At 45.3% G+C, this 16,055-nt stretch overlaps 1 protein-coding gene across 2 annotated transcripts in view; it reads left to right on the top strand.

The window, feature by feature from the left end:
- LOC143767518 (uncharacterized) overlaps positions 1-16,055 on the top strand; it is a 146,612-nt gene that overhangs the window by 100,195 nt on the left and 30,362 nt on the right. The window contains exons 2-5 of one of the 2 annotated variants that reach the window (XM_077255918.1): positions 12,165-12,314; positions 12,444-12,623; positions 12,705-12,828; positions 12,912-13,006. In XM_077255918.1, the coding sequence (XP_077112033.1) occupies positions 12,237-12,314; positions 12,444-12,623; positions 12,705-12,828; positions 12,912-13,006 (477 nt within the window). In that variant the 5' untranslated portion in view covers positions 12,165-12,236. The remainder of the gene's footprint in view (positions 1-12,164; positions 12,315-12,443; positions 12,624-12,704; positions 12,829-12,911; positions 13,007-16,055) is intronic. The other variant, XM_077255920.1, reaches the window with a different exon arrangement.

The raw sequence follows: 16,055 nt of genomic DNA, 5'->3' as shown, positions 1-16,055 counted from the left end.
CCCGATTATTAAGAGCAAACTCCGCCAACGGCAAAAAGGCAACCCAATCATCCTGATCCGCAGACACAAAACACCTCAAATACGTCTCCAAAGTTTGATTAGTTCGCTCCGTCTGGCCATTAGTCTGAGGATGGAAGGCAGACGAAAAAGACAAGTCAATGCCCAACCTGGCACAGAATGCCCGCCAAAATCTAGAAACGAACTGGGTACCTGTCATGATCTCTGCAGGCAGAGATCATAGCAAGCCTATAGAGGGACAAGCTCTCGGAAGATGGAACTATACTGACCATGAACTAAGCCTGCCGCGCAACTAGAAATAGCCAGGTAGCATTTCCTATTTATCGCTAGATGCCCAGCTCTGGCCTAAGACCTAAATAGCTAGCAGAGGGAAATATAAGACCTGGCTCACCTCTAGAGAAATATTCCAAAGAAGACAGTAGCCCCCCACATATAATGACGGTGAGTTCAGATGAAACAACAAACGCAGCAGGAAAATAGTCTTAGCAAATTTGAGGTCCGCTTACTAGATAGCAGAAGACAGATAGTATACTTTCATGGTCAGCAGAAAAACACTAACAAAACACCATCCAGAGATTACCTTAAACTCTGGCATTAACTCATAACGCCAGAGTAGCAATCCCTGATCAACGAGAGCTTTCCAGACACAGTAACAAAACTTCAGCTGTGAACTGGAACAAATAGGCAAAACGAAACATGGACAAAAGTCCAACTTAGCTAGTAGTTGTCTAGAAGCAGGAACAAGCACTGAGAGGCATCAGATAACATTGTTGACCGGCAAGAAACCACCAGAGAAATGAGCTTAAATAGCGACACCCACTACTGATGGAACCAGGTGAAACAGGAAAGAGGATGACAAGTCCAATTCCACAAGCGGCCACCGGGGGAGCCCAGAATCCAAATTCACAACAGTACCCCCCCCTCAAGGAGGGGGCACCGAACCCTCACCAGATCCACCAGGGCGACCAGGATGAGCCCTATGGAAGGCACGAACAAGATCAGAAGCATGAACATCAGATGCATTGACCCAAGAATTATCCTCCTGGCCGTAACCCTTCCAGTTGACCAGATACTGGAGTCTCCGTCTGGAAACACGAGAGTCCAAAATTTTCTCCACAACGTACTCCAACTCACCCTCAACCAACACCGGAGCAGGAGGCTCAACTGAAGGTACAACAGGTACCTCATACCTGCGCAATAACGACCGATGAAAAACGTTATGAATGGAAAAGGACGCAGGGAGGTCCAAACGGAAAGAAACAGGATTAAGAATCTCCAATATTCTATAAGGGCCGATGAACCGAGGTTTAAACTTAGGAGAAGAGACCCTCATAGGGACAAAACGAGAAGACAACCACACCAAATCTCCAACACAAAGCCGAGAACCAACACGACGATGACGGTTGGCAAAACGCTGAGTCTTCTCCTGGGACAACTTCAAATTGTCCATAACCTGCCCCCAGATGTGATGCAATCTCTCCACCACCGCATCCACTCCAGGACAATCCGAGGATTCCACCTGACCGGAGGAAAATCGAGGGTGAAACCCCGAATTACAGAAAAACGGGGACACCAAGGTGGAAGAGCTGGCCCGATTATTGAGGGCGAACTCTGCCAATGGCAAAAAAGCAACCCAATCATCCTGGTCAGCAGAGACAAAACACCTCAGATATGTCTCCAGGGTCTGATTAGTCCGCTCGGTCTGGCCATTAGTCTGAGGGTGAAAAGCAGATGAAAAAGACAAATCTATACCCATCCTAGCACAGAATGCCCGCCAAAATCTAGACACAAATTGGGTACCTCTGTCAGAAACAATATTCTCAGGAATACCGTGCAATCGGACAACATTCTGAAAAAACAGAGGAACCAACTCAGAAGAAGAAGGCAACTTGGGCAGAGGAACCAAATGGACCATTTTAGAGAAACGGTCACAGACCACCCAGATGACAGACATCTTCTGGGAAACAGGCAGATCTGAAATAAAATCCATCGAGATGTGTGTCCAAGGCCTCTTAGGAATAGGCAAGGGCAACAGCAGTCCGCTAGCCCGAGAACTACAAGACTTGGCCCGAGCACAAATGTCACATGACTGCACAAAGACTCGCACATCTCGTGACAGGGAAGGCCACCAGAAGGATCTTGCCACCAAATCCCTGGTACCAAAAATTCCGGGATGACCTGCCAATGCAGAAGAATGTACCTCAGAGATGACTCTACTGGTCCAATCATCCGGAACAAACAGTCTATCAGGCGGACAACGATCCGGTCTATCCGCCTGAAACTCTTGCAAGGACCGCCGCAGATCAGGAGAAACGGCCGACAAAATTACTCCCTCCCTAAGGATACCTGTGGGTTCAGAATTACCAGGAGAGTCCGGGTCAAAACTCCTAGAAAGGGCATCTGCCTTAACATTCTTAGAACCCGGTAGGTATGACACCACAAAATTAAAGCGAGAAAAAAATAAAGACCAGCGCGCCTGTCTAGGATTCAGGCGCCTGGCAGTCTCAAGATAAATCAAATTTTTGTGGTCAGTCAATACCACCACCTGATGCTTAGCCCCCTCTAGCCAATGGCGCCACTCCTCAAACGCCCACTTCATGGCCAAAAGCTCCCGATTCCCAACATCATAATTCCGCTCTGCGGGCGAAAATTTGCGAGAAAAGAAGGCACAAGGCCTAATGACGGAGCAGTCGGAACCTTTCTGCGACAACACTGCCCCAGCTCCGATCTCCGAAGCGTCAACCTCAACCTGAAAAGGCAGATTCACATCAGGCTGACGCAACACAGGGGCAGAGGCAAAACGGTGCTTAAGCTCCTGAAAGGCCTCTACAGCATGAGGGGACCAATTAGCAACATCAGCGCCTTGTCTGGTCAAATCAGTCAGTGGTTTAACGACATCCGAAAAACCAGCAATAAATCGGCGGTAAAAGTTGGCAAAGCCCAAAAATCTCTGAAGACCCTTAAGAGAGGAGGGCTGAGTCCAGTCACAAATAGCTTGCACCTTGACGGGATCCATCTCAATGGAAGAGGGAGAAAAAATATACCCCAAAAAGGAAATTTTCTGGACCCCAAAAACGCACTTAGACCCCTTCACACATAAAGAATTAGACCGCAGAACCTGAAAAACTCTCCTGACCTGCTGGACATGAGAGTCCCAGTCATCAGAAAAAATCAGAATATCATCCAGATATATTATCATAAATCTATCCAGAAAATCGCGGAAAATATCATGCATAAAAGACTGGAAAACTGAAGGGGCATTAGAAAGACCAAAAGGCATGACCAAATACTCAAAGTGGCCCTCGGGCGTATTAAATGCGGTCTTCCACTCATCCCCCTGCCTGATCCGCACCAAATTATACGCCCCACGAAGATCAATTTTTGAGAACCACTTAGCACCCTCTATACGAGCAAACAAATCAGTAAGCAATGGCAATGGGTATTGATACTTAACAGTGATCTTATTCAGAAGCCGATAATCAATACATGGTCTCAAAGAGCCGTCCTTTTTTGAGACAAAGAAAAACCCAGCTCCCAAGGGAGAAGAAGATGGACGAATATGTCCCTTTTCCAAAGACTCCTTTATATATTCCCGCATAGCAGCATGTTCCGGCACAGACAGATTAAACAAACGACCCTTTGGATATTTGCAACCCGGTATCAAATCTATGGCACAATCGCACTCACGGTGCGGAGGTAACGACCCAAGCTTGGGTTCGTCAAAGACGTCTTGATAATCAGAGAGGAACTCAGGGACTTCAGAGGGAATGGACGACGAAATAGAAACCAAAGGTAAGTCCCCATGAATACCCTTACATCCCCAGCTCAACACAGACATTGCTCTCCAGTCCAAGACTGGATTGTGAGACTGCAACCATGGCAATCCCAGTACCAAATCGTCATGTAAATTATACAGCACCAGGAAACGAATAATCTCCTGGTGATCCGGATTGATACGCATGGTTACTTGTGTCCAGTATTGTGGTTTATTATTAGCCAATGGGGTGGAGTCAATCCCCTTCAGAGGAATAAGAGTCTCCAAAGGCTCTAAATCAAAACCACAACGATTGGCAAAGGACCAATCCATAAGACTCAGAGCGGCGCCAGAGTCAACATAGGCGTCCGTGGCAATGGATGACAAAGAGCAAATCAGGGTTACAGACAAAATAAACTTAGACTGAATGGTGCCAATGGAAACAGACTTATCAAGCTTCTTTGTACGCCTAGAGCATGCTGATATAACATGAGTAGAATCCCCACAATAGAAGCACAATCCATTCTTCCGTCTAAAATTCTGTCGCTCGCTCCTGGACAGAATTCTATCACACTGCATACTTTCTGGCGTCTTTTCCATAGACACCGCCAGATGGTGCACCGGTTTGCGCTCCCGCAGACGCCTATCAATCTGAATAGCCATTGTCATGGACTCATTCAGACCTGCAGGCACAGGGAACCCCACCATAACATCCTTAACGGCATCAGAGAGACCTTCTCTGAAAGTTGCCGCCAAGGCGCACTCATTCCACTGAGTAAGCACAGACCATTTACGGAATTTTTGGCAGTAAACTTCAGCTTCGTCTTGCCCCTGAGATAGTGCCATCAAAGTTTTTTCTGCCTGAAGTTCCAAATGAGGTTCCTCATAAAGCAAGCCCAAGGCCAGAAAAAACGCATCCACATCGCGCAACGCAGGATCCCCTGCTGGCAATGAGAAGGCCCAATCTTGAGGGTCACCCCTGAGCAAGGAAATCACAATCCTAACCTGCTGAGCAGGGTCTCCAGCTGAACGAGACTTCAGGGACAAATAAAGCTTACAATTATTTCGGAAATTCTGGAAGCTAGCTCTATTCCCTGTGAAGAACTCCGGCAAAGGAATTCTCGGCTCAGATACCGGAGCATGTACCACAAAATCTTGTAAATTTTGTACTTTCGTGATGAGTTTATTCAAACCCGCAGTTACACTCTGAAGATCCATTAGTGTCAGGTGCACACAGAGTCATACAGAGATTAGGAGGAGAGAGAGAAAAAAGACTGCAGCAAGGCAAACTGGAGGGAAAAAAAAAAAAAAAAAAAAAAAAATTCCAGCAGACTTCTTATAACTCTCCTTTCTCAACCTGGGTCTTTAACACTTTACTGGCCGGTCAAACTGTCATGATCTCTGCAGGCAGAGATCATAGCAAGCCTATAGAGGGACAAGCTCTCGGAAGATGGAACTATACTGACCATGAACTAAGCCTGCCGCGCAACTAGAAATAGCCAGGTAGCATTTCCTATTTATCGCTAGATGCCCAGCTCTGGCCTAAGACCTAAATAGCTAGCAGAGGGAAATATAAGACCTGGCTCACCTCTAGAGAAATATTCCAAAGAAGACAGTAGCCCCCCACATATAATGACGGTGAGTTCAGATGAAACAACAAACGCAGCAGGAAAATAGTCTTAGCAAATTTGAGGTCCGCTTACTAGATAGCAGAAGACAGATAGTATACTTTCATGGTCAGCAGAAAAACACTAACAAAACACCATCCAGAGATTACCTTAAACTCTGGCATTAACTCATAACGCCAGAGTAGCAATCCCTGATCAACGAGAGCTTTCCAGACACAGTAACAAAACTTCAGCTGTGAACTGGAACAAATAGGCAAAACGAAACATGGACAAAAGTCCAACTTAGCTAGTAGTTGTCTAGAAGCAGGAACAAGCACTGAGAGGCATCAGATAACATTGTTGACCGGCAAGAAACCACCAGAGAAATGAGCTTAAATAGCGACACCCACTACTGATGGAACCAGGTGAAACAGGAAAGAGGATGACAAGTCCAATTCCACAAGCGGCCACCGGGGGAGCCCAGAATCCAAATTCACAACAGGTACCCCTATCAGAAACGATATTTTCAGGAATACCATGCAAGCGAACCACATTTTGAAAAAACAAAGGAACCAACTCAGATGAGGAAGGCAACTTCGGCAATGGCACCAAATGAACCATCTTAGAAAAACGGTCACACACCACCCAGATAACAGACATCCTCTGAGAGACAGGAAGATCAGAAAAAAAGTCCATAGAGATGTGCGTCCAAGGCCTCTTTGGAATAGGCAAGGGCAACAACAACCCACTAGCCCTAGAACAACAAGGCTTGGCCCGAGCACACACATCACAAGACTGCACAAAAACACGCACATCTCGAGACAGCGATGGCCACCAAAAGGATCTAGCCACCAAATCCCTGGTACCAAAAATTCCAGGATGACCCGCCAGCGTAGAAGAATGAACCTCCGAGATGACTCTACTGGTCCAATCATCAGGAACAAACAGTCTACCAGGTGGACAGCGATCAGGTCTATCCGCCTGAAATTCTTGCAAAGCACGTCGCAGATCTGGGGAAATAGCGGATAATATCACCCCATCCTTAAGGATACCTGTAGGTTCCGAATCACCAGGGGAATCAGGCTCAAAACTCCCAGAAAGGGCATCCGCCTTCACTTTCTTAGAACCTGGTAGATATGAGACCACAAAATTAAACCGAGAGAAAAACAACGACCAGCGCGCCTGTCTAGGATTCAGGCGCCTGGCAGACTCAAGATAAATCAGATTCTTGTGATCAGTCAAAACCACCACCTGATGTCTAGCACCCTCAAGCCAATGACGCCACTCCTCAAATGCCCACTTCATGGCCAAAAGCTCCCGATTACCGACATCATAATTTCTTTCGGCGGCAGAAAATTTTCGAGAAAAGAACGCACAAGGTCTCATCACTGAGCAATCGGAACTTTTCTGCGACAAAACCGCCCCCGCTCCGATCTCGGAAGCATCGACCTCAACCTGAAAGGGGAGAGAGACATCGGGCTGGCGCAACACAGGGGCAGACGAAAAGCGGCGCTTAAGTTTCCGAAAGGCCTCCACAGCGGCAGAGGACCAATTGGCAACATCAGCACCCTTCTTAGTCAAATCCGTAAGAGGCTTAGCAACACCAGAAAAACCAGTTATAAATCGACGATAAAAATTAGCAAAGCCCAAGAATTTCTGAAGACCCTTTAGAGAAGTAGGCTGCGTCCAGTCACAAATAGCCCGAACCTTGACAGGGTCCATCTCAACAGAAGAAGGGGAAAAAATGTACCCCAAAAAAGAAATCTTTTGAACCCCAAAAACACACTTAGAACCCTTTACACACAGAGAATTCTCCCGCAAGACCTGAAAAACCCTCCTGACCTGTTGAACATGAGACTCCCAGTCCTCAGAAAAAATCAAAATATCGTCCAAATACACAATCATAAATTTATCCAGATATTCACGGAAAATATCATGCATAAAGGACTGAAAAACTGAAGGTGCATTAGAAAGGCCGAAAGGCATTACTAAATACTCAAAGTGGCCCTCAGGCATATTAAATGCGGTTTTCCACTCATCCCCTTGCCTAATTCGCACCAAATTATACGCCCCACGGAGATCAATCTTGGAGAACCACTTAGCCCCCCTTATGCGAGCAAACAAATCAGTAAGCAGCGGCAACGGATACTGATATTTGACTGTAATTTTATTCAGGAGTCGATAATCAATACAAGGCCTCAGCGAGCCATCCTTTTTAGAGACAAAGAAAAACCCAGCTCCTAAAGGTGACGAAGAAGGACGAATATGTCCCTTTTCCAGGGACTCCTTAACATACTCTCGCATGGCAGCATGCTCAGGTACAGATAGGTTAAACAAACGACCCTTTGGAAATTTACTGCCTGGAATCAGATCTATGGCGCAATCACAATCTCTGTGGGGAGGGAGAGAACCAATTTTAGGCTCTTCAAAAATATCCCCAAAATCCGACAAAAATGCCGGAATCTCAGAGGGGATAGATGACGAGATAGAAACCAAAGGTATGTCCCCATGAGCCCCCCGACATCCCCAGCTTAACACAGACATAGTTTTCCAGTCAAGTACTGGGTTATGAGATTGTAACCATGGCAATCCAAGCACTAAAACATCATGTAAATTATGCAACACGAGGAAACGAATCATCTCCTGATGGTCTGGAGTCATACGCATAGTCACTTGCGTCCAGAACTGTGGTCTATTACAAACCAGAGGTGTAGAATCAATACCCTTCAGAGGTATAGGAACTTCCAGAGGCTCTAAATCAAACCCACAGCGCCTGGCGAAGGACCAATCCATGAGACTCAGAGCGGCGCCAGAGTCCACATAGGCATCCACGGTAATAACTGATAATGAACAAATCAAAGTTACAGACAGAAGAAATTTAGACTGTAAAGTGCCAATAGAAACAGACTTGTCAACCTTCCTAGTACGTTTAGAGCATGCTGATATAACATGCGCGGAATCACCACAGTAGAAGCACAAGCCATTTTTGCGCCTATAATTCTGCCGCTCGCTTCTTGACAGAATTCTGTCACATTGCATTTTCTCTGGCGTCCTTTCAGAAGATACCGCCAAATGGTGCACGGGTTTGCGCTCCCGCAAACGCCGATCAATCTGAATCGCCATTGTCATGGACTCATTCAGACCTGTGGGCGTAGGAAACCCCACCATGACATCCTTAACGGCATCAGAAAGGCCCTCTCTGAAATTTGCCGCTAGGGCACACTCATTCCACTGAGTAAGCACAGACCATTTACGAAATTTTTGGCAGTATATCTCAGCTTCATCTTGCCCTTGAGACAGGGCTATTAACGCTTTTTCAGCTTGAATCTCCAAATTAGGTTCCTCATACAGCAACCCTAAAGCCAGAAAAAACGCATCCACATTGAGCAACGCAGGATCCCCTTGTGCCAATGAAAATGCCCAATTTTGAGGGTCACCTCGCAGCAAAGAAATCACAATCTTAACCTGCTGAACAGGATCTCCAGAGGAGTGAGGTCTGAGAGAAAGGAATAATTTACAATTACATTTGAAATTCAGAAACCGAGATCTATCTCCGGAAAATACCTCTGGTGTAGGAATCTTAGGTTCAGCAATAGGAGTACGTATAACATAATCATGTAAATTCTGAACCTTCGTAGCAAGATTATTTAAACCTGCAGCTAAACTCTGAGGGTCCATCCTTAAACCGGAGAGATCAGAGCCATTCAAGGATTAGAAGGAGAGAAAGGCAAGGCTGTAACTAGAGCAGAAATACAACTGAGCCAACTAAGTAGAAAACATGAGAGAAAAAAAAAAAAATCTACCTTTACTCTCCTTTCTTCTGCCAATTACTTTAACTGCGGCCGGTCATACTGTCATGGTTCCCAATGGCCAGGGAACATCAGAGACACAAAAATAACAGACGAGCTCTCGGGAGATGGAAACTCAAGCTGACCGTGACCTAAATCTACCACACAACTAAAAGTAGCCAGGGAGCATTCCTACGGCTGCCTAGATGCCACGCGCCAGCCGGAGAACTAACTACGCCTGGAAGAGGAAGGAACAGACCTGGCTTACCTCAGTGAAATTCCCCAAAGATGATAGTAGCCCCCACAAATATTAACGGTGAGTTCAGGGGAAAAGACATACACAGTATGAAGGTAGATTTAGCAAAGCGAGGTCCACTTACTAGATAGAGGAAGGATACAAAAGAGGACTTCACGGTCAGCTGAAAACCCTTTCAAATACCCATCCTGAAATTACTTTAAAACTCCTGTGTCAACTCATCACACAGGAGTGGCAATTTCAGTCCACAAGAGCTTCCAGCAACAGGTAATGACAAACTGTAAACTGGACAAAAAATACAAGGCAATAAGGACTAGAGTCCACTTAGCTGATCAGCAGTCTAGTAGCAGGAACATGCACTGAAAGACTCAGGTTACAATGATGAATGGCAAGGAAGTGACTGGAGAGCAAGGTTAAATAGGGAACTCCCAAACACTGATGGAAGCAGGTGAGCTGAGGCAGAAAAGTACACACAATCCCCAGTACCACCAGCCACCACCAGAGGAGCCCAAAAAGCGGATCACAACAGCCATGCCTGAGCTGATTTTTAGGGCCGACGGGTTCCTTAAAGGGCACCATCAATAGACGAGCACATGGAGTGTCACCTCCATGTACCCTCTTCAGCAGCCAGGCCTAATGCCGGACAACCAGCCCTGTCCATCCTGGGGGATTGAACCCCTTGGATGTACAGAGGCACTTTTTTGGCATCCGTGCAACCCCCACTGCATCACCACTGTTAAAGCGGAGGATGCAAGGAGGCGGACGGTCTCTCTCCACCTCCCTATGAAAGGGATGGTGGATTGAGGGTTCAGCCTTTATCCCTGCACCGTCCAAAACCAGCGGCGACAGAAGGGAGGACATACTGTATCGTGACCTGCTGCATACAGCTGCGTTACCTTCCACCCTGCAAATTCTCTGGGTAGATGCTGGAGGGCTCTGAACAGACGGTCTGGAGTGGGACTGGCATTGGGGTCCCATACTGGCAGCAGGTGGACGAACATTCGGCTTCTCATGTTCGGCGCCAGCACTTAAAAATTTAGCCCCCGGTTTTGGCCTTGTGCAGCCGCAACTGGAGACTCCGACGGCCCCGCCCACTATGCAGATCTCGGCGGCCATGTTTCTCCTTCCCCTGCTGCCTCCGGACACACGCTGGCATCCGGAAGCAGCTTCCTGGCACAAGGATCTTGAGGCATCAGCGCTGAGGACAGCGCTAACCACATCAGGAGTGCCACACTGCAAAGATGAGACGGGACACAGGATCTGGGTAAAGGAGCACTGCACTATCACTCTCCCGCTCCTCTGCTGTACCTCATACTCTGTAGGAATCACTTTTACAGAGGCACATAGAGGGGTACATCCTGTCTGAGCCTAAGGCACCAAAGAAAGCTTAGAACACTATTACAGTCTTTTTCAATTAATGTAACTACTGCCAGTCTGCATTTCCTAAAGCTGAGAGTTCAACACTCTGCAAAGTCTGTGACCCCCACATAGGTTCAGGAGCCCCCCTATGCCACAGAGCCCATTGTATTTAGTCCCCCTGATTGGGTTTCTTCACTGTTGCTTCTCTGGCCAAAGCGATTGAATACTTCCGTGTTCCTTCTGTGGATCGTGGCATTCGCATGACTGACTTAGATTGATCCTCCCCGACAAGGGAGCTGTTGGCTAGCAGCAAGCACTCTAGAAACGTACAGGAGTCTAGAAAACGGATCCGTCGTATGTCACCCGAGCAGCCACGTGCCTTGGCACCCGTGAGCTCTGTTTCTCGCTCTCCCTCTCCAGAGGTTTGTAACGGACACAATTCTGAGTATAAATCGGACATCTCCTTGGATCCAGATTCACCAGATTTTCAGAAAACGGGGGATTCACTGATTGAGACTGTCAACAAGACTCTGAAGGTTGACGAAGACTCCGGCTCCGTGCCGGATCACTCTGTGTCCTTCAAGAGGAATAAACGCCCTTATAGAGCATTTGCCATTCACCCGGAGTTACGGGCTATAGTCAATCAGCACAGTGAGCGACCGGATAAACGCTTCATAGGACAAAGACCTCTTGAGGCGAAGTATCCTTTTTCAGCTGATATAAGGAAAGATTGGGCTGAATCTCCTGTAGTAGACACGCCAGTGTCTCACCTGGCATCCAAAACCCTTCTATCCCTGCCGGATGGATCATCCATTAAAAATCCCACAGACCGTCAGATAGAAAATTTGGCTCTCTCTGTCTTCGAAGCATCAGGCTCGGCTTTCTATCCATCTTTCGCTGCAGCATGGGTAGCTAAAGCAATGGTCTCCTGGTCTTAGACCTTGGCTAATTCCATTCAGAGCAGTAATTTTCCTCCAGAGGCAGTGCATCTGGCCAGCCATATTTCTCGGGCAGGAGATTACCTGTTACACTCATCTTTGGATGCGTTTAGCTGTGCTGCTCTGTCAGCAGCAAATGCCATTACGATCAGAAGGGCCTTATGGCTCAGAGAATGGAAAGTGGATTCTGCATCAAAAAAGTCTCTGACATCCCTTCCTTACCAGAGTGTATGTTTATTTGGAGAGAATTTGGATCAGCCACTGATTGCGAGCATGGAGGAAATGTCTTAGTCAGAAATTCAACTTATGTTCCAGTCCACACAAGATTACAAAATACAACACCTACATGTTCTATCTTCTGAGATTTTTCCCCTTTTCTCCGGTAATTGTATTATTACATAGGATTTTTATGATGTTACATCGGCTCATCTTCTTCTCATTCAGGACTCTACAATATCAGATCCTGTCAGTGAAGATCTTCCATATAAGAAAATTTTCCTGATTTACTCATCAAGGATGGATATGGACAGAGACAAGATGGTGGAGAGGATATTACACCTCACCCTAGAGATCCTCTTCAATCTTACTGGAGAGGTGAGCGATTCTGATGTTGCCACATTACATCATTCTTATCTATGGAAATAACAGATAGACAGAACTGGAGAGGTGATGACTCTGTAAATGTCTGTAGTGAGATTTATTAAAGTGTCTCTCTATAACCAGGATTATACAGTAATGAAGAAGACCTCTAGTGAGCACTGTCTGGTCCCTGTGTCTGAGGGATGGGGAAGACCCCTTAGCCCAATCACAGGGCCTCCACCTTACCCCCTGATACATGATGACATCAATGACCACAAGATCCTAGAACTCACCTACAAGATCATTGAGCTGCTGACTGGAGAGGTGACTGCTGGGAATGCTGGGACATTATACAGTAACGCTATGAAGGGATCGGGGTGATGACAGTATCATTGTATGTGTCAGGTTCCTATAAGGTGTCAGGATGTCTCCATCTATTTCTCTATGGAGGAGTGGAAGTATTTAGAAGGACGCAAGGATCTGCACAAAGAGATCATGATGGAGGTTCCCCAGCCCCTCACATCGCCAGGTAATAGACAGGGCTAAATACAAACCGTCTATAATTATCTGTATGTAAAGAATGAATTCAGTCCCTGTATGTGTTTCCTCCAGTTCTATCCAGTAAGAGGACAACACCAGAGAGATGTCCCCATCCTCTTCTTCCACAGGACTGTAAACAAGATCCCATTGTTCCTCAGAATCATCAGGTAGATGGAGAGGAGGTGTCATGAGATCTCCCTTATGATGTGTAGACGGCTATGAAGGTCTTGTGCTCAGTCTTGTTTTATCCACCAGTATTATACACTCACTGGCCACTTTATTAGGTACACCATGCTAGTAACGGGTTGGACCCCTTTTGCCTTCAGAACTGCCTCAATTCTTCGTGGCATAGATTCAACAAGGTGCTGGAAGCATTCCTCAGAGATTTTGGTCCATATTGACATGATGGCATCACACAGTTGCCGCAGATTTGTCGGCTGCACATCCCTGATGCGAATCTCCCGTTCCACCACATCCCAAAGATTTCATGTTGTTTACGCCAAATTCTGACCCTACCATCCGAATGTCGCAGCAGAAATCGAGACTCATCAGACCAAGCAACGTTTTTCCAATCTTCTACTGTCCAATTTGGATGAGCTTGTGCAAATTGTAGCCTCAGTTTCCTGTTCGTAGCTGAAAGGAGTGGTACCCGGTGTGGTCTTCTGCTGCTGTAGCCCATCTGCCTCAAAGTTCGACGCACTGTGCGTTCAGAGATGCTCTTAGGCCTACCTTGGTTGTAACGGGTGGCGATTTGAGTCACTGTTGCCTTTCTATCAGCTCGAACCAGTCTGCCCATTCTCCTCTGACCTCTGGCATCAACAAGGCATTTCCGCCCACAGAACTGCCGCTTACTGGATTTTTTTTCTTTTTCGGACCATTCTCTGTAAACCCTAGAGATGGTTGTGCGTGAAAATCCCAGTAGATCAGCAGTTTCTGAAATACTCAGACCAGCCCTTCTGGCACCAACAACCATGCCACGTTCAAAGGCACTCAAATCACCTTTCTTCCCCATACTGATGCTCGGTTTGAACTGCAGGAGATTGTCTTGACCATGTCTACATGCCTAAATGCACTGAGTTGCCGCCATGTGATTGGCTGATTAGAAATTAAGTGTTAACAATAAGTTGGACAGGTGTACCTAATAAAGTGGCCAGTGAGTGTATGTTTTGGAAAAGGAAAGGAATCCAAAAGGTTTGCTAAAATGTGTCTGGTGGGTGCATTCAGCAAACGTTTCCAGCACACCGACCAGTTAGGCCGGCGTCACACTAGCGAGTTTTACGGACGTATGAGAGGCTCAGAAAATACGCATTGCACACAGTACAATGATTCTCTATGGTCCAGCTCCTATCTGGCGTATTTTACGCATCAGTATTTTACGGTCTTGTACGGCCGTAGAAAATCGCAGCATGCTGCGTTTGTCAGCGTATTGCGCAAAAAATACGCCAATGAAAGTCTATGGGGGTGAGAAAAATACGGATTACACACGGGCCATGCATGTTACTTGCGAGAAATAAGCAGCGGTGTTAGAGAAAAGCCGGTAATTCAGTGCGGTGTACATTAAAATCACACTAGAATAGAATAGGTAGAATAAATGTCTACACATAGTATAGGTATATATATATGTCAGTGAGATATATATATATATATATATATATATATATATATATATATATATATATATATAATTTATTTATGTTTAATACAGTGCAAGATAGCTTGAAAGCTGGTAATTCAATTGCTGGCTTTTGCTATCTCCTTCCCAAACCCGACAGGATATGAGACATGGATTACATACAGTAAACCATCTCATATCCCTTCTTTTATTACATATTCCTCACTAATGTTAGTAGTGTGTTTACTACTATTGGATTAATAACACTGGTCAACAGCATTTTTGGTGCCAAAGATATTTCATCGAATTTAGGGTATTTTTGGGGTGCTGATTCTGAATATGTCATCAGTTTTGCCAGATTGGCTCAAGTTTTTGAGATTTTTGGTATCTTATTTATAGCACTTGTTGGTAAATGCGACGCATCATCTCATTAATTTCTTTGGATTAGTACTTGAACTGAGCAGTTCTCAATATAGTTTTGTGTTAATTAGTGTTCTAAAAGTTTGTTCATAGCTTGATTTTTGCACTAACTTTATGTTGTTGTCTGTTTTCCAGTGAAAAGCATGAACTCATCAAGAAGAAGTTGTCTTAACGATCCAGACTCATTCTGTTACATTTGTGGTGAATACACACTGCCAAAACATAGAAGAAACATAACAGACTTCGTAAAAAAAGTGTATTTTGCCTATTTTGGGGTTATGCTTGGGGACCAAGACAAGTTTTGGGCACCACACATAGTGTGCAAAGCATGTATCGAATTATTACGAAAATGGAGCAAAGGACAAAGAAAAAGCTTCAAATTTGGTGTTCCAATGGTGTGGAGAGAGCCAAAAAATCATCATGATGACTGTTATTTATGGTAAACACAGGTACAGGCACATCTTCACAATGAGGGACAGGCCTTCTTGCAGATTCCATGTTACTCCCATTTTCGTTTCTTATGCTTATTGAATCCTTGCACTTGCACTGCACAGAAATAACAGTCATCAGGATGATTTTTTGGCTCTCTCCACACCATTGGAACACCAAATTTGAAGCTTTTTCTTTGTCCTTTGCTCCATTTTCGTAATAATTCGATACATGCTTTGCACACTATGTGTGGTGCCCAAAACTTGTCTTGGTCCCCAAGCATAACCCCAAAATAGGCAAAATACACTTTTTTTACGAAGTCTGTTATGTTTCTTCTATGTTTTGGCAGTGTGTATTCACCACAAATGTAACAGAATGAGTCTGGATCGTTAAGACAACTTCTTCTTGATGAGTTCATGCTTTTCACTGGAAAACAGACAACAACATAAAGTTAGTGCAAAAATCAAGCTATGAACAAACTTTTAGAACACTAATTAACACAAAACTATATTGAGAACTGCTCAGTTCAAGTACTAATCCAAAGAAATTAATGAGATGATGCGTCGCATTTACCAACAAGTGCTATAAATAAGATACCAAAAATGTCAAAAACTTGAGCCAATCTGGAAAAACTGATAGCATATTCAGAATCAGCACCCCAAAAATACCCCAAATTCATTAAAATATTTTGGACACCAGAAAAAAAATTTTTTTTTGTTGACCTGTGTAATGGATAGGTGTCTTATTGATACCTC

The sequence above is a fragment of the Ranitomeya variabilis genome, chromosome 4, assembly GCF_051348905.1.
Source record: "Ranitomeya variabilis isolate aRanVar5 chromosome 4, aRanVar5.hap1, whole genome shotgun sequence".
Taxonomy (NCBI): domain Eukaryota; kingdom Metazoa; phylum Chordata; class Amphibia; order Anura; family Dendrobatidae; genus Ranitomeya; species Ranitomeya variabilis.
This window is presented reverse-complemented; position numbering and strand designations above follow the sequence as displayed.